This window comes from Callionymus lyra, chromosome 14 (assembly GCF_982586985.1).
Source record: "Callionymus lyra chromosome 14, fCalLyr1.hap1.1, whole genome shotgun sequence".
NCBI classification, from domain to species: domain Eukaryota; kingdom Metazoa; phylum Chordata; class Actinopteri; order Syngnathiformes; family Callionymidae; genus Callionymus; species Callionymus lyra.
In genome coordinates this window covers 15,982,221-16,000,390 of record NC_141831.1, presented here as the reverse complement: position 1 = coordinate 16,000,390, position 18,170 = coordinate 15,982,221, and the positions used below count along the sequence as shown (strand labels likewise).

At 37.8% G+C, this 18,170-nt stretch overlaps 1 protein-coding gene across 5 annotated transcripts in view; it reads right to left on the bottom strand.

Moving 5' to 3' along the window:
- Window positions 1-4,656: 4,656 nt before the first annotated feature.
- nrxn2a (neurexin 2a) overlaps window positions 4,657-18,170 on the bottom strand; it is a 185,836-nt gene continuing 172,322 nt past the window's right edge. For 4 of the 5 annotated variants that reach the window (XM_087807851.1, XM_087807853.1, XM_087807854.1 and 1 more), the window contains 5 exons: window positions 16,567-16,738; window positions 12,242-12,331; window positions 10,967-11,295; window positions 9,943-10,027; window positions 4,657-6,915 (listed from right to left, as the gene is read on the bottom strand). In XM_087807851.1, coding sequence (XP_087663977.1) covers window positions 6,113-6,915; window positions 9,943-10,027; window positions 10,967-11,295; window positions 12,242-12,331; window positions 16,567-16,738 — 1,479 coding nt within the window. In that variant the 3' untranslated portion in view covers window positions 4,657-6,112. The remainder of the gene's footprint in view (window positions 6,916-9,942; window positions 10,028-10,966; window positions 11,296-12,241; window positions 12,332-16,566; window positions 16,739-18,170) is intronic. The other variant, XM_087807856.1, reaches the window with a different exon arrangement.

Here is an 18,170-nt window from a genome sequence, read left to right as displayed (position 1 = left end):
ATGGAAATCATAAATGCAGAAAACAAACACTTTTTTTCTGGTGGAACCTATCATTTTTCAGTATTTTATTATTATTAAATATTATATTATGTATTACATGTATAAAAAAGTTGCAACATTTTCCAAGCAACTACACAGACATGTCCAAGCAATGTGACACAATTTTGTTTGTTTTCTTTCTGACCGAGTTTTCCCCTTGTATACTGCAGTTCTCTTGGATGGCTAAACTTCCTAATTCAAAAATGTACTTCAATAATGTAGTTGCAAACAAATTATCTTTAAACTACTTCCTCAAAGCAGCGATAAGTAAGATTGAAAGGCTTCCTACAGTGTCAGAACAGCATAACTACAATGTCGTGACACCTCTATTGCGCTGTTGTCACATTGGCATTTGTTAAATGAAAGGCTCTTGTTAAGCTGTTTCCTCCATTTTATCTTTCTTAAGATCTGCCTGGTACTTCAGACATAAATGAAACCAATCACTTCAGAAAATCTGTTCAGTGAAAATGTTAGGTGGAGGGTGTGGACCCCCTGGACAGGTCGCCAGCCTGTCACGGACAGAAAACAAACCCTTAGCGACGTGGCAGAGTTAAAGAAAAACAAGTGTGGCGTGAAGATTGACCGATGAAGAGAATAATAAATAAATAAACGACATCACATCTGTCTGGTTGTCTCAAGCTGTTCGTTCGGATAGAGGTTGTGACATCTGAAAAACACGCGTGGTCGCTCATCACATCTCTTCTCCACCTTCCTTGATGGCCAGCGTCAGCTCACATCAGCGCTCCGACTCCCTGGATCTGCTCTGGCACCAGACTTCTCCAGGCTCGCAGGCCGGGTCATGAACCCGTCAATCACGGCAGGAATCAGGCAAACAGAGTCTGGCTCGCCATGCCAGCGCAATTAATTTCTGCCCTCAATCGGGGTGAGCAGACAAAAGGAGGGGATGCATGCTGCACATTAATAGTTTGTGCAAGTCTTCTGTTCAGTTCTTCATCTCTTCAGCAGAGGGTAGTCAAGCAACACTAATGTCGGGACAGCAGCACGCTCACAAACAAAATGGTTGGAGTTTGGAATAAAGCAGACATGCGACATGTCACAGTGTTGTTCTACATTTAAGCCTTTTTGCTCGGATTATTGTTGCCACCATGATTATTATTAATGTATATTCAAACTTTGTGCTTTGTTCTGTTTTTCTATTGCTTATTTGGTGTGTTGTATTATTTAATAAATTTCACAACATTGGCAATAAAAGTTTCTGATTCAGATTTAAATGTTTATAATTTCCAAGTGTGTTTTTATCCTAGTGATGAAATTAATTTTTATTTTAAGGGGTGTGAGAAAATGTCGATACACTGTTATATGGAGATATTTTTTCACAATACTTTATCGATAGTTTACAGCTCTGTATCTAAATGTACTTTTTTTTTTTGATATAGTTATTTTATGGGTTTATTTCAATAAAGTGTGTGTAATTTAAAATATATTTTTTTTCCCCCATAATAACAATGAACATATTTACAACATTTCTTCATTGTTGTTTTGCAATTGAACTTCTGACCGCCAGATGGCAGCACTAATTATATCCTCCACAGCTAAAGGATCAATGAAATCCCATGAGATACCGGTGATGACTGAGGGTGAGAGGATACAGTCGACTCCAGCTGCTTTTAGAGCTGATGTTTGGACATATTTTGGTTTCAAAACAAATGAAAGCCGTTATGGCTTCGTCAAGAGTCATGTGGTTTGTAAATCCTGCAACACCAGAGTCAAGTACTTGACAATACTACAAATATATCCTGGTTCCTGTAGTCTCACAATATATTGTATCTTTGCTTCTGTATCTGTCTTATGTATCGTATCACCAGATTCTAAAATTAAATCCTAACAAAATAAAGGGTTTAAAAAAGATATATATAAAAAAGATATATATTAAAAATAAAAAAAGTATAAAACACAGTTTAACTCTTGTGTTAACATGTTGTTGTATCCCTCGTGTTGCTTTTGGGTCAAGATGACCGATCTCCACCACTGCATATGTATATCTGGAAACCAGGAAAGTAGTTCAACTTGACCCAGAGACAACACAAGGGATACCTCAAACACATTTTTTATGGGCTTCTGAGCAACATGACTGAGATTACAAAAAAATAAGTATAGATTTCCTACAACCTAAATATGCCAAATACAAAAAAGGCTGGCTATTGATGTAAAAATGAACATGTAGCAAATGCATCAAAAGATAATGATTTAATTCATATATGTTCCAACGCATTTGAAAATATATTTGATTGCAATGAATTATATGAGACACCAGGCGGGAGTAGTGTTCTAGGAAATCACTCGCACAACAAACAACGTGAAGTTGATGAGAAGAAAGCACTGCATTACTCCACAAACAAATCCTTAAAAAGGTTGTGGAGCCAGATGGTAATTAAGAACGCAATCAAAAAAAAGAAGCGCAGAAGGTTCATATAAAAGTGAAGAAAAAGAAAAAAATACATGGCTTCTTTCAAATTACACATTTTGAAGAAACAAAACAAAATGTATTTAAATATAAAGCATTAGTTAAGAATTGTCAAATTACTGTTCAGCACAAATGTGTTAAGTGCTTTTTATAATTTCAGGTGGTGCGCACTAAAAACCTGCAGATATATGCTGAATTAATTTAAAATAAAATAATAAATAGGGGACATAGACATCATCCCAAAAGAGAGGAAGAGAGACGGCGAGTGCAGATGATGAAACTAGAGTGTAAGAGTCAGGGTTTAAAAAAATATATCTGGTACCAGTCCAAAATGTTATTGCCGTTTCTCCATGTTATACATCTTATCCTGTTAACACAATTGAATTGCTCTGAATCCAGACTCGTGTTAACACGTTTTTGGAAATGTCACATGGAATTTTACAAAACATACAAATGCCGTTATCATTGTCATTTCAACACCAACTCAAGTGTTTTTAATTCCTCTGGATTATTTTTGCCTGGCCAGAGTTCTGATTATGAAACAGAAAACATAGATTTAAGAAGACCTACCCACCTTTTTTCAGGTTTTTCTCCTGTCCAGTTCGGGCCAGCACCAGTAGGATTGATCTTTTTTGAAAAAAAAAAAACATGTCAAAAATTTATAATTACCTTAATTAAAAACAAACTACATGTTTGTCTTTAATGACTATCAACAAATCCAGATTGAAGGAATGCTGCATTCAAGTTCTGAGAAGAAGGATAATTTCCCTCCTGGACAACATTACAATTCGGTCAGAAATTAACTGTTCTATTCTTGCCTTCGATTTATGCCAACTATTGAATGCAAGGGTTGCCATAATTTGGAACTTTAAATGAAAATGCATGTGGAGTAAATAGTATCCTCAAAAATGACATCATTTCATGACCCAATAATGTATTTTCTAAAAAACAATTCTAACCATATTTTTGTTTTCTGCTTACAGGTTTAGCAAATAAAAAATGAAAATAAATAAATTGAATAGCAGATTGTCATTTGTTGTAACAAAACAAACATAAGACAAACATAAGTCTGTTTTTTTATTTGAATCCCTAATAAATGTTTCTTTCTACTGCATGAAACTGAGGGCTTAATGTAAAGGGATTATTTGTTTTCTCCATGACTAATTGAAACCAATTTCACTTGCTTCGATTCTCCCATGAATCCTAAATCCCAGCTGCCCGGGAACTACCAGATAGCAGATGTTTCTAATCGGGGCGAAGACCTGTTCACTGAACATGATTAACGTTATTGAATTATGTCAGTTGTTTAGTCAGGAACTCATGTTCTATTGACAACCTTTGACTTTACGTTATTGATGGATTGGTGAGCCTTCACCAAACAGCTGATGAGGCGTCATGATACATTATCATAATTTCTCAGAGCTTGGTAGGTGGCGCTCTCATTTTGTAAAAGGCCTTTATATTTTATAATAAATCTATACAAATCAAGCTTAATCCTTAACTTATATTAAAAGAAGTCTCTTGAATCTTTATGAGGGACTATAATGACTCCCAAAAAGAACAAAAATAGGGGCCGTAACCCTTAAAAGAGTCACATGTTAAGACTAGTATTGAATACTATAACTAAATACAAAATAAAGTAGTTAATCTACTCATTTGGGCCACAAAAATAGAGTAAAGGGTCACGTCTGAATTAGTGGTTCAGAGCCAAATATTACAGAGCACATTTAGAGACCTTTGAAAATGACTAAAACAAAAAAAAACAACAGCCGTTTCATGAAACCTCATGAACTCATGATGAAAAAGTCACATATCATTAAATTGCCCTGAATCATGTTCTTAAACAGGGGTGCTCAAACACGCGGGCCACAGGCCATTTGCAGTTGTGGGGTGATATTCTGTGGTCCCGCCTTTATGCCAAAGTTTGGTATGCGTCTTTCTACCATGTCAGAAAAATATCACAATAAAATGTAAATACAATTTTGACAAACCCCTCCGGCTTGTGGCAAAGTCTCGCCCATAACTGACCAATTAAGTTTGTGACTCCTCTCCTTAGACCACCACTGTCCTCCTTAAAAAATCTGGAGACAAAACGCTGCAGAAAACAAATATTGTGCAACAGTTCACACACTTTAAGCAACAAATCCACCTTCCCTCCTAAATATCAAAGAATCCACACACAACACAGTGTGTACAAAGTATATAATCAAGTGTATTTTCATCTTTATCCACGTTCTGTACACATATTAATCCATTTCACATGAACACTATACAATAGCAATGAGTGAGGAATGGAATATTTTCTGAGCACCGAGCAGCTCATTTTGAATGGCACTTTTATAAAATAAAAAATAAATCACAGAGAGGAATAAGTAAATGTAGACTCAACAGAGAAACATGGCTTTATATTTTAGATCAAATGTGTAGTACATATAAAATGCACATCCAGCGTCATGTTTTCTTTGAGTGACGAGAAATTATATTCCTGCGTTTATCGGAGAAAAGTGTGCTTTTGTCTGGATTGACGTTAAAGGCGATCTAAACTGTAACATGTCAAGGAGTGGTAACAACATACATCGAAATATCATCACAATTCACAAATCTTCAATAGTTAATCTCATAGAATAGTCTTTTAGTAAATTATAAAAAAAAACAATACATGTTTGGCTGCTTTACAAGTAATACCTATCATCTCGAAGATATGTTTACATGTGCTTTTTCAATCGTGAAAGGATCAGGAGAGGAGGCGTGTCCCTCCTCCGAAAGTGTTTCTAAATATTTCTTTTGAAGGTTTCCCCGCAACGTTTTGGATGACGGGCTGAAGGTGGGAGCATTTTTCTGACTTGAATCCATGTCCTTGCACACACACACACACACACACACAGACACACACACGAAGGCTCTTCGCTCAGCTCATCACAATATGTACATACAAGTTTACAGAGGTACCTCAACTGCTAGACTGGCCTTTCACAATCAACCCTACTTGGAATGGCGTGGTACACTTACGGGTAATATCACACGAAAAACAGTTTCTGCTCCATTGTTATTGAAGGTTGACTGGCTGGAATATGTGGAAATGAATCCTTTATTTTTCAGCAGGGCATCCAAATATCATGCGTCCTCGATGCTCCAGCAGTGGACCGCCTTCCCGTGGACAGAGGCAGAGTGACTGGGGCGCTATAAACCCATATTACATAACATGGAAGCTGAAAATGTCTTATCTAAATAAAGGCTGTCGTTCCCGAGTGTACTCAGATTACCAGGCTGCTTCTCTGCTCATTTACCATAAAATCTTCAATAACTGAAGCGTTCCGCTTTGTTTGTCGGAATGGTGACACTGAGACTTGAGAAAGAACATTACAAAGGAGTACAAATTAAACATTTAGGCAAGTCTGTCGGGACGTTGTTTCCGCTCTCCCCACTGCACCATGCTATATACACAAAGTCTTGATGGCTATAACATAAGAATGAGACAAAGGAGTGAGTGTGTGTCGAGTCTTGTGAGTCTGTATCACTTTTCGGAGCTGGGCAGCCAGATACTGAACATGTAGCTGTTTAAAGCAAAAATGCTGCTGCTTTGTACAGTTTCAAGACGAAAAAAAAAAAAAGAGAGAGTGAACACACAAGCGACCGCTCGTCTTCCCTTTAGACGTAATACTCTTTGTCCTTGTTCTTTTTGCCCTTTGTGATTGCCTTGGCCACCGAGGCCGTCGCTGTGCTTTTGTCTTTCACCATAGTCCCGTTTCCATCCACTGTGGAGTTGTTGGCAAAGTTGTGGCTCGGATCGGCTTGGTATGAGCCCTCGTCCCGGTTGCGGTACTTGTACATCGCATAGAGGAGTATAAGGATGCAGAGAGCAGCAGCAGCCACGATGCCGACCACCATTCCGGTGGTGCTGCTGGACTCCCTGATCACCTCCACGGCGCCCGGTGGGTTCTTTTCGTCAGAGGCTGTGGGGTTGGCTGTGGGCACATGGGGAAAATTGGGTGGGTAAGTTAGTCCTGGTGTGTTTCGGGATGATGGAGGAGCAGGGGGCAGAAGCACCTGGTCACGGGTGTTCATTTTGCCTGCGGGGATGTGGAGCTGGTCGGGATTGGTAGTGGGAACATAGGGAGGAATGGGGCGGGGTTTGTGGACTCCACCGTCGCCGGCTGCGGGAGGTGGAGGAAGGACTGTCCTGTCAGTGACCAAGGGGGAGTTATTATTGTAAAAGTCCTCATCATCTGATTCAGTCATCTCCCCGGAACCAAAGGCAGAGACCTCCACTGGGTCACCGCAGTCCTCCTGGTCCGGAGGGCAGGAAGGGTGAGGAGGCAGGATCAGGGACTCTTTGGTGGTCTCGAGTGGGGAAAGGAGGGTTGGGGGAGGAGGGATGAAGGGATAACGGGTAGCGATGGATGGGGGCTCAAGGGAATCCACTGTTATAATAGGCAAGACTAATTCACCTCCTATAAAGAAAAAAGAGAAGGCAGGGGATTCTAGTTAGAACAGCTGAAATCTAGGCTGGACATGTTTTTTGTGACAGTTGAACTGAGTGCTGGGCGGTCCTGCAACTACTAAGATTACCGTCTATCTTCTGTATGACAGGAACTTTCAGCAGAGCTGCTGCTAGGAAGAAGCGCCATGGCAGGATTGAACTAGGGGCCACCATATACATGCTTAACTGAAAAACAGTTCTACACAGACTAAATAGAATTAAGCAATTGATGCAATGCCAATGCCATCTCGTTGATTTAATACTTGAGAATACCATGGTCTACTAAGGAAAATAAATGAAATGTCTGCCTCTAACCCAGTTTCTTTTGAGATAAACAGGCGATTGACAGTTTTTCCTAACATTGTTCTTCGCTTGTTCTCCGTTATTTTCCGACATTTTCAGAAGGTTACTCTTTGTGGGGCTTTAAGGTCGTTACTAGCTATTGCTGCTAAAACAGATGCACGATGGTGGTTCTCTATAGTTGAGTTCAACAAAAGGAGCCCACATGAATATTTGAAAAATAGATCTTGTAATGTTTCATTTTATGTTTACAATTTGGTGGAATTATAATGCAATTTTAGTTAAGATCCAATAACGTGATAGAGTCTTTGATGCTAATTATAAATCGACAATATTTTAACGTATGAAACTTTTGTTGCTTCTGAAGGGAATTTTCAAAGGGTCAATCAGTGACCTCAAAATAGCTTGAATTTGACTTTGAATTATAAGTTGCAAATATACAAATGCCCATGGTTTCTCTTTCTTGGATAACATCGCATTCAAGAGAGAAATCTTAATGATTACAATAAGCATAAAAACATGTTCATATAAAAAGCTCGATGAAAAATAAGTACAAATTAAATTTTAGTCATACCGTCCAGCACTAGTTCAACTGAAATATGACTGATATAGAACACTTGAATGAGCATTGAATTAAAGATCTAGTTTGTGAGTAGTAATTAAAAAAAAAAAAAAATCAGCAGTTTCTTGAATGTGATGTATGCAGCTCTTGATTCCTATCTGTATATGTGGGTGGAAATATGAAATCTTGTCAAACAAATACATCACAGACATAAAAGAGCTCACATGAAGACACAAATATACAAGATGACCTGTGAAAGGCGGCAGCCGAACGAAGAGCAAATAGCAAACAGAGAGCACATAACAAACACAATTAAATTGGCATGCTTTTGTTTGCACATCTGTGGGCAGGGGTGAGAGGTGACAAGAGAAATCGCAGACAATTTATTTTCCGCAGGAACCAATTTAATTTCATGAATTTTAAATCAGTATTTCTGTGGCTCACAAACCATATATGAATATATATTTCACCAATATACATATCAATAAATAAATGGAAATTTAGGTTTGTTGGTGGCCTAAGGAACTCTCTTGGCAGCATAAAGCCCTTCTTATCACATGACCCATTCACAGCCGGGCATAAAGTGGCCGGGACGAGGATTATGGTGTGAGAAGGTTTGAAATGAGATGGAATTAATTAAATATCCTGGAATCTTGTTAGCAGTGTTGCAGGATGGAGAATAGCGTTGGCTGGTTAGTGAATTGAATTTATGGATCAAGCTATTTCCCAAAAATTCACCTCAAGATTGTTGAGTGTTTTTTTTTTCAGAGGTTCCACACTTCCATAGTACGTCACAAAAAATGGGACGTAGCATTGAACTGAGGCGTTTCAGAGCAGAGAGTGCCATTTGAAGAAGCCTTTAACGGTTTTGTGAAACCTCATCAGATGTTTTATGAAACCTCATCCCATAGCTAGTGGCTTAACTATTTATTTTATATGATGAAAAATGTAGGAAAACAGTTGAGGAAGTAGCTCATCCAAATAACATTGGGAATAACAGAAATTCCCAAGGTTTATGTATCAGTAATACTTTCTTAGATATTGATTTAGTTCCACTAATACTGCCCGTTATAGATTACAAGTCTGCTCTAAATATACACATTCTTATACAGTGAGAGAATCTAACACTTTAACTTCAATATGAGGTTCGATTTTAAATTAGGGCAATATGTATTTATAGTTCCTCTTTTGTAACTCCAGATACTATTGCATTTAAATATGAAATTCATATCAACTAAAAAATATTTTCTATTATTTTGTACAAAAAAAAAACATTGACAATTAAAGTTTACGATTCAGAGTCTGATATACTATTATCATTATTATTATTATTATTGTTTTAAGAGAAACCTAAAAACATGAAGACGACATAAAAACAAATTAAATGATTTGCCTACATTGATGCGGCCCTGATGGGGTAAAAAGAAAAACTTTAAAATCGAACATGTAGAAATGTGTCTGAAAGACGTCCAACAAATTAACTGTATCATTATAACTTTTATAGCTCAACTTACTTATTTATATTTCTTACTATCCAACTTTTAACATATAATTGTCCACATTAAAATAATGCCATTTTTCTTTTTCCTTTAATTTTAACCCTAAAAAAAACTGTCCCGTCACTATTTCTAACCCAAAAATGTTCTTCTGTATGTAATGTAATTCTGCTTCTACCTGAATCTCCAGTGAGTCAAGAGAATACAGTATGTGTTCAGATCCACTTAAAATATCTATTTCTTGTCAGTGATTTCCTGCTGTGAACATCCATCGCTTTATTTAAAGCTCTTGGACCTTTCATCATTATAGCAGCCACACTCTTCCATAGCAGTCAACGTTTCCGATAAGGTCATATCAATAATTAATCGCGGTAGAACAACCCCAGACGTCTTATGTTCCCTCAGAGTCGGATCTGGCGACATCCGCTCGTAGTGATTGCAGCACTCGTGGACCTTTTCCTTATTTTATTGTGTCGGAGACATGACATAAGAGCTAATGATGAAATGTTCGTCTGCGTCGTAAAGAGTTTGAAATCAGAGGCGAAGTAATGACCACAAGTCGGCATTAAAATCACTGTAATGACGGCGAATGAAGCTTCTTCATTGGTGGGTTCCGACGGTTCTGCCGATTGTGACTCACCTGTGCCCGGCTCACACTCCTCCAGGTCTTCATCGTCACTCGGACATTCGGCCGACGCCACCAAAATGTCATCAGAATTCTGCGGCTGTGCAGAAAAATAACAAGACGCTCCGTGAGGACATTTTCTTTTTTAATATTGATGTGCACACAAACAAACAAGAGGAGAGCATTGTTGACTCGTTCTTTTGCCCTCACGGCTGATTCGTGTTTATCACACAAACTAAGAGAAAAGCTGATGGGGGGGGGGGATCTTCACTTCAAAATTTTTAGGTCAGTGAGGTACAGCCAATTATCTTTTCACAAAATAATAAAAATTGATCTAATAAAGAAAAAAAGAAGGTTCAGTAGAAGCACCATGACAAGACAATTTTAATAGAAATGGAGCTTAGATAAATCCAGCATATATTCACAAAGAAATATATATTTGTAAAAACAAGTAGACAAAAGAAAAATGATAAAGAACTGAAGATCTATTTTGAAAAAGTGCAGCCATCACAGGTTGTGTAAACAGATCACCGATTAATGTTTTGCAACCATTACAATGATGTCGAAGCAGCGGACACGAAAAGAGGAAAATAACTAAATAAATAAAGTGACACAAAAGTTTTGATCAGAAATATGTAGAAAAAAAAATGGAACTGCCTACAATTATAAAGTTTCTGATCGACCAACTTCTAGCCCACTCTCGACAAGAGTTGACCTCTGGTGGTCCCCCAGGTAGTTGAGTTAGAAGCTCTTGATTTAACCCTTGTGCCATCTCTGGGTCAAGGTGACCCGGTGGCCTGAAAACAAATGAGGTATCCCTTGTGTTGCCTCTGGGTCAAGGTGAAGGACAGGCTTCCAGAAATACATTTTAATTGGTTTAGCTTGTTCATCTTGACCCAGAGACAACACAAGAGATACCACAAACTCATTTGATTGGGCCACCGGGTCACATTGACCCAGAGGCAACGCAAAGGTATCAGGGAGCATAGATATTACTAGAGAACTTGGTTTCACAGACGTCCTTCAGATATTCGCTCACCTTCGAGATGCTCTCTCTCAAGCTGGGCGAGCGCTGCCTGCGGGTGGTGGTGGTCGCCATGGTGGTGGTGGTCTCCATTATAGTGGTGGACATGTCGGAGACCGCCAGCGGGGTGGCGGCAGTAGTATCGGTGGTCAACACCGACAGCGAGTCCCCGACCAGACGCAGGTTCCCTTCCACCTGAACACTGGGATCATTCTCCGCCGCCAGCTTGAGAACTTGGAGCCCGTTGTAGTAGAGCCCTGAAATCTGACCCTGGAAGGGCCGACCTTTGTCTTGACCTCCAATTTTAATGGCCGCCTGGCTGTTAAAGATGGTCAACTGTCTCCCTACAGTCAGACATAGAGGTGTAGAAGAAGAGACAGGAAATAGTATTGTAGACACGATGATGAGATTCGTACAGCAATACAAGAACCACGAGGGAATTTGAAATAGTTAACACTTTCGCTATTTAAAGCTTACTTTTATGGGGTGTTAAAGGGGTGTTAGATTTTTAAACATGCAAGTTCGGGAGGGGAGGTTAACAGGTTTTATTTACGCACCTATTTACTCGATTTTAAGCGGCTAAACTTGAACACAGGCGCTTTATTCATTAGCATATTTAGAATGCGTGTTACGGGGGAATGATGGTCGGACATCCCTCCTTCCTCTGGCTTCATTATAACAAGCTTTGTTCGGGGTCCCGTCGGTCCAATTGTTCTGAAGGGGCCAATGAATCAAACAGCCCCGACGTCAGTAACTTCACTGATAAGCAAAGTCAGATCAGAGGGAGGACCGCGGTAATGGGCTCGAGAGAATACTTATTAGACAAGTTAATGGCTGCAAACTGGGATCAGCAGGAACGGCCTGTCAGGACCGCTTTGTTTGCAGTCGGAGGAAAAGAAAAAAGAAGTGTGGCGGCCTGATCCGGTCACTTCAACAACAGTACATGGGTCAACGCTGCAGGGGACAAGACAAGGAGGGAGCTCCGACAGAGGGTTAGCTTAGTTTAGAAGTGTCAAGATTATAGGGGTGTCATATATTTTAAAAGACATGTGTTTTTAGTTAAGCCGTAATTAAAGGTGCAATTCTCCACAAGGTGCAAGGGTGACAAAGAACGGTGTCAAGAATCGAATTGAGTGTTCTAAAATACTGCGGTTAAATTCAATTTTCAAAATCCCCAATCGACGGCTGTTATTCATTTGGGCACTTGATCCTTTGTCACACTTGTCTTCTGGAGCCGCACACGTGGGGAAGGTTATTTAGTGTTTATTTAAAGGATTAGTTAAGTTTTACCTTTATCGAGTAGCCACTCGTCAACTACCCGACCAAGTCTGTATGGGATTCTTTGTCTAGCAATAGCCAGTCGTTCACTATCATAGTGTCCTTCAAAGAATTTGGAGAGACAGATTAAAGGTTAAAGTCAGCAAGTTAAAAGATAACAGAGTTAGAAACAGTCCTTAAACACTTTTAACAAGTTAGAAATTTTAACCCTAGATGAGTTAAACGAAACTTGATTTGGGTTATCTTATTATCTATAACAGTGTTAGTGCTAATTAAAGGTCATGTTTAGGCTATTTATAAAACTACACTAGTTAGAATCATTCTTATGTTTCTTCTTTTTTTTTTCTTTTTTTTTTTAGCAAATGACAATCTTAAAAAATGATTTTAAATACTTTCATAATCAAACAGCAAATAAAAATCATTCTTTTCACAATCCAGAATAACAAGAGCCAAACTCTTGCCACACTCCTTTATTCACCGTTAAAATGAAGTGCAAAGTGTGTGCACACAAACAAGTTTGATTATATTCTGTGAGCTGTTGCTGGACAGAATCTTCTCGTGCAGCAGGACTTTGGCTTTGTTCAGCACATGCAAAGACTAACAGAGGCAGTGATACACGATCTGTACAAAGAAGTTTCTGGACCACAGAGAGCTCTGTCACATTTTTTTTTTTTTTTTGCGTTAACTTTGTGAACATTAGAAAACTAAAAGAATATTATTATTTTAAAAGGTGGGTTTAATTAATTAACATAAATTATACTTAAGTATGATGATAATTAACCTTCTGAAAAAAAAGAATAAACATTTATCAAGAAAATAACATCCTTCTTAATTATGAGGAAGATAGCGGTCTGACCTCAGGTGATTTCAGGGAGAGAAATCTGACATTGTAAGATACCCATGTAATATAAAAATAATCCTAAATTTAAAGACAATAATCAAGACTAAACCTGGTTAATGTATGGCCTGAGTAAGTAAGTAAAGAGCTTTTCCAGACCAGGGTCACAAAGCGCTTAAACAATGAAAACAATACTCAATAAAATATATACTTTAAAGGTCAAGATAATACTGAGAACAACACAGGAGTGTCAGAAAATCAAGGAAAAGCCTGCACAAATAAAAATGTTTCTTAAAGGAGTCAGTAGACTCCATCAAGCGCAAAGAGAGAGGAAGATCGTTTCAAAGCTTAGGAGCAAAAGCCTGGAAGGATTTCTCTCCTCTAGTCCTGAACTGTGTGCGAGGAACCATCAGCAGATTCTGATCCACAGACCTCAGAGCCTGAGCTGGGTTTTAAGGCTGGATCAGATCACTGATATAAGGAGGAGCCTGACCATGAATAGATCTGAAAGTAAGAACCAGAATTTTAAAGTTGATCCTGAAAGAAACTGGAAGCCAGTGAAGAGTTTTAAGGATCGGAGAAATGTGAGTTCTTCTACTAGAGCGGGTCAGAATTCTCGCTGCAGAGTTCTGAATCAACTGCAGACGAGACAGCTCCTTCTTGTTAAGACATGAAAACAAACTGTTGCAGTAATCCAGGCGAGAAGACACAAACGCATGGATTAGAAGCTCCAGATCATGTTGTGACAACATTTTTTTGAGTTTAGAGTTTTCTCAGTTGAAGGAAACAGTTTCTGGTCAGTGTTAAACGGGTCCTTTATCTCACCTTATCATGGCCAGTAATTATTATTTGTTTTCAATCTCATCTTGTCCTTCACATCAGTTTACAGTATTATATAGTTTATTCAAGGTCTTATACCATCGTACACTTCAAAATACACACAACTTTTGTTGCTGGTTTTAAGAGATTGGAAAGGAGCAGAGAGAAGGACAGTTTTTATTATTTCCTCCCCTTATTCATAGTGTAATATTTCACTAAAAATAATATTTACGTCATCCATAATATTTTATATTTTGTTTATTTATGACTAAAGCTACAGAATTCTGCATGTGATCATGAGAACATTTATATGTGTCACATATTCTTGTCCTTAAGTTACTTAAATATATTTTATTTGTGGTATTAGTAATTAGATAAAGCACTCTTACTTCAATTTGAATTAATTGTTCCCGGTAACTTAGTGAACATTAGCAAACATTACTTTTTATTTTGATCAGCGGGTTTAACCAATTAGTTATTTCGTAAGCCTTTCTAAATATGGTGATAAGTAACCTAAGTTAAGACATAAAATGTATAGACCATAAAATCCTATATAATTATAGGACACTGGGCTGAATTTAAGAGAACCATTGATTTCCGGAGGAGACAAAAAAACGACTTAATTGAAAGCATCATGAAATAAAAAAAATAAATAAAAAAAAACTATATTGAAGACAACAACCAAGACATTCTCTTCAATATCATCTTGTCCTTCAGATTGGTTTACAGTATATTTTAGTTTTATACATACACAATACATACACAATTTTGGTGTGTGTACATTATACAGTACAACTTTACAAATTTAAACTACAATTAAACTTTTACTGTAACCTAACAAGCTTTTTTGAAAATGAGCAGAGAGAAGAACAGCTTTTATTATTTATAATACACTGAACCAAATATTTATTTCATAAGAAAACGTTGTTTCATAGTTTAGTTTGTTTGTGATCATGTGAGCATAATGTGTGTCATGTATTCTTGTATGGTGTTACATATATTATTTATATATATAGTATTACTAATTTTATTCTTCACATATTTTAGCTGAAGTATCAAACATATCAGATACTTTAGTCGGTTCAGTTTGTTATTCATGATATTACAATTTTAATTACCCATAGGTCCTTATTCATTCCTTTTAAAAGAGCTTTATTATTATTATGCATTTACAAAGCGTCGACCTTTTGATGTATTTAATGTACCCATGTATCATAATCAACATCATTCCTAAAACATCACATTCATACTTCTAACCACCCACGGCTGACCCCGTCCGTTGTCAGCGATAAATGTTGAAGGCTGTCGCCGGCTTTTATTAACCATTTTACTTTGTTATTAATACGAATGGACGGCGCTGTAATGGTTGAATGAACTAGAAGGTCGTGTGTGTGTTAGATCAGTAGGCAGATTATTTTAATTCAAGTCCAGAGGTTTTGAAAACCAAATGCCCCGTTGCCTCATGCAGCTCTTTTTAATAAATAGCGTAGCGATGACGATTGTTTTTCCTTCAATGCACTGAAATAATAGTTTTTATTCTCTGAATAACAATTAAATAAACATTTACTTCCACTGAATGTAAAAGTAGGAAAAGTTTTAATTATGATTATTTGATGGTGGGCTGCTTGAGCACCTATTACCAGAACCAGCACTTTTATACGTTCTGGTTTTTATTCTTGGAGCGACAGCTGGAGGAAGAGAGAGAGACGCCACTGCTCCAGCTGCTGCACCTGCCTCCGTATGATTCACGTTACCGGGTTGATCGACTGGCTCAGAAGGGGTTCATCACCACCATGAAACGCAGAAATCCAAAATGTTTTTTTCACGTTCCTTTTCGACTCGTGTCTGTTGACCTGAAGATGTTCAGAACCATCTCCTTCAACTTTTATTAAAACATGCTTTGTATTCAGCCCACACTTCCAATTTCACAATCCTGTAAGCAGATCATTACTCTTGAAAAACTCTGTGTCCGTCTCCTATTGAGGCAGAATGAATTAGGAGAAGATTCTATCTTTGAGTGTTGCGAAAAATGCTTTTTAAAATGTGATGCAAACAGCAACCTTTTACTTAAGAGGGCTCAGTGAAAAGACTGCATTTTTATTTTTCTGCCAAACTCCCATTTCATCTGAGCTGTTTTGAATTTGAAGAAAAATACTTTTTGATTTCTTTTTTGGTTTATTGAGCAAGACACTACTCTTGGGCAGGAATGAATCATCAACATCACCCCTTGATAATTCAACTTTAATTTACATTTATTTCCCTGAATAACAAGACATTAATTGGGTCGTTAAATTTTAAACCAACTGCGCCACGTTCCAGAGGTCAGTCCCGAAGACGCTTTAATTTATGAGCAAAAGTAAAGAAATCTGTAAATAAACTTCCATTTCCTCCCTTCACCTTTTCGTCATGAAAAACATGACGGCAGCTGATGAAATTTCTTTCAGATGCTTCTGCCCGAGGCGAGGCTGTGATTTTGAGTTTATTAGATTATTAATGCAACACGCCGCGTCTGCTCATGCGTGTGTGACAGCTCTGGAGATAAACATTGATTAAACACGCAAATATTGACGCGGTGTATAGATTAAGAACTCACTCATACAGATGTGTAGACAACTCTCTGTGGTCCAGATGCTATTACAGAGTCATTTCTGTACACAAACTCGTTCATCCGTGGTCTTACCTGGAGGGTAGCGCTCTATTACGGGATGGTTGTCCACCTGGAGGGTGGCGTTGCCGCCACTGCGTGTGAAGCGAACTACGTGGTACTTGCCATCATTGACCATGACAGCCGGTTCATCGATTGAGATGTCGTCAGTTCCCACGTTGAAGATAACGCCGATTTTCCCTTCGTCCTGAAAGTGAAAGGGAAACAAATTGTCACGAGTGGTCACGAGCGATGGAGCGGCGTGATTGTTTTCTGGTTCAAGCAGTGAGAGGAGATGTTCTGTGACATCTGCAGTATGTCCGGCTCTTTCTGTTGGGTTCCCGGCGCTGTTTTGCTCAGCGGAAGCCAGCTCAGGTTAGCTGATGCACATCGCTCTTGACAGGACCCTGCTGTCTCTCCTTTGGTCGACCAGCTTATCTCCCTGTCAGCCTCCTTGCTCCTGCCAACCTGCCTCAAAGGTCAGAGCTGATACCCCAGTCAGCCTTTGGGTGGCACTAACAAGTGAGCAGACCGTGTGTGTGGTCCATGACCCGGTCTAACCTCGGTGAGGTCGCTGTCTGTTTGAGGCAAGATGAGGAAAACACACGTTTCCAACATCGTTTTTTACAAAAAAATGAATGAATGATCTCATTATAGATTTTTACAATTATCTCATTGCATTAGCCGAGAGAAGGAAATTAACTGCTATTGTTATACTCTTGAGAGATTCAATCCCTGCTCTATACTCTCCTCTTTTCTCTCACTTCATCCCCCACTTACATTTTTTTTTCAATCCATCTTTCTACTTCAGCCCCCCTCCCAGCCGGTCACAGGCTGTCAACACTGAGTCTGGTTCTGCTCAAGTTTTCAATAGCCACTTTCACTGTGATTCACTCATCGTTGATTTACTTTTCTTTTCTTAAATAAAGTCCTACTTAAACTGCAAAGCGTTTTCAGATAACTTTGTTATCATATATATTGAAATCTGCGAATAAAACAGTTATCCAACAAGTAGAATAAAAAAAAAACGCAGCAAAATAAGATGTATATGTAAACTACACAAATAAGCCTCAAATTATCGTTTTATTATAGATAAAATTGGATATACATTCCATTTAAATATAAATAGTAAACTAACTATAGATAAAACACTTGATAATGTTATTTAAAGACACTTTTTTTATTTAAACAAATATTTTTTTGATTGATAAAATTCCTAAAACAGAGAAACTTTAAATTAGAATAAACACATAGTGAGTAATATAAATACAATTTTATGAGGTCAGCGTAAAACTATATTCATGATTTTGACAGCAAATTTTATTTTGTACTTATTTTACATAATTTTCATTATTTATATACAGTATATACATGTTTACATCTAGTTCAACTAGCAATGATATGTTTTCAATGTTGGACTTGAAAAATAAATATATATATAATGTAATATTTTAACAACTCTTAAGTAAATCAATGTTAAATAAAATCGTTTCGGCTAATTCAACTCACATCCTTTGATCTGATTCCATTTTATTTTGCATATATTGTATATATATTATATTAGCTACTATGAGTGAACCACTAAATAAACCCACATGAATATACAAGCATGTATGTATATTTGATCTTTTTTTTGCTAG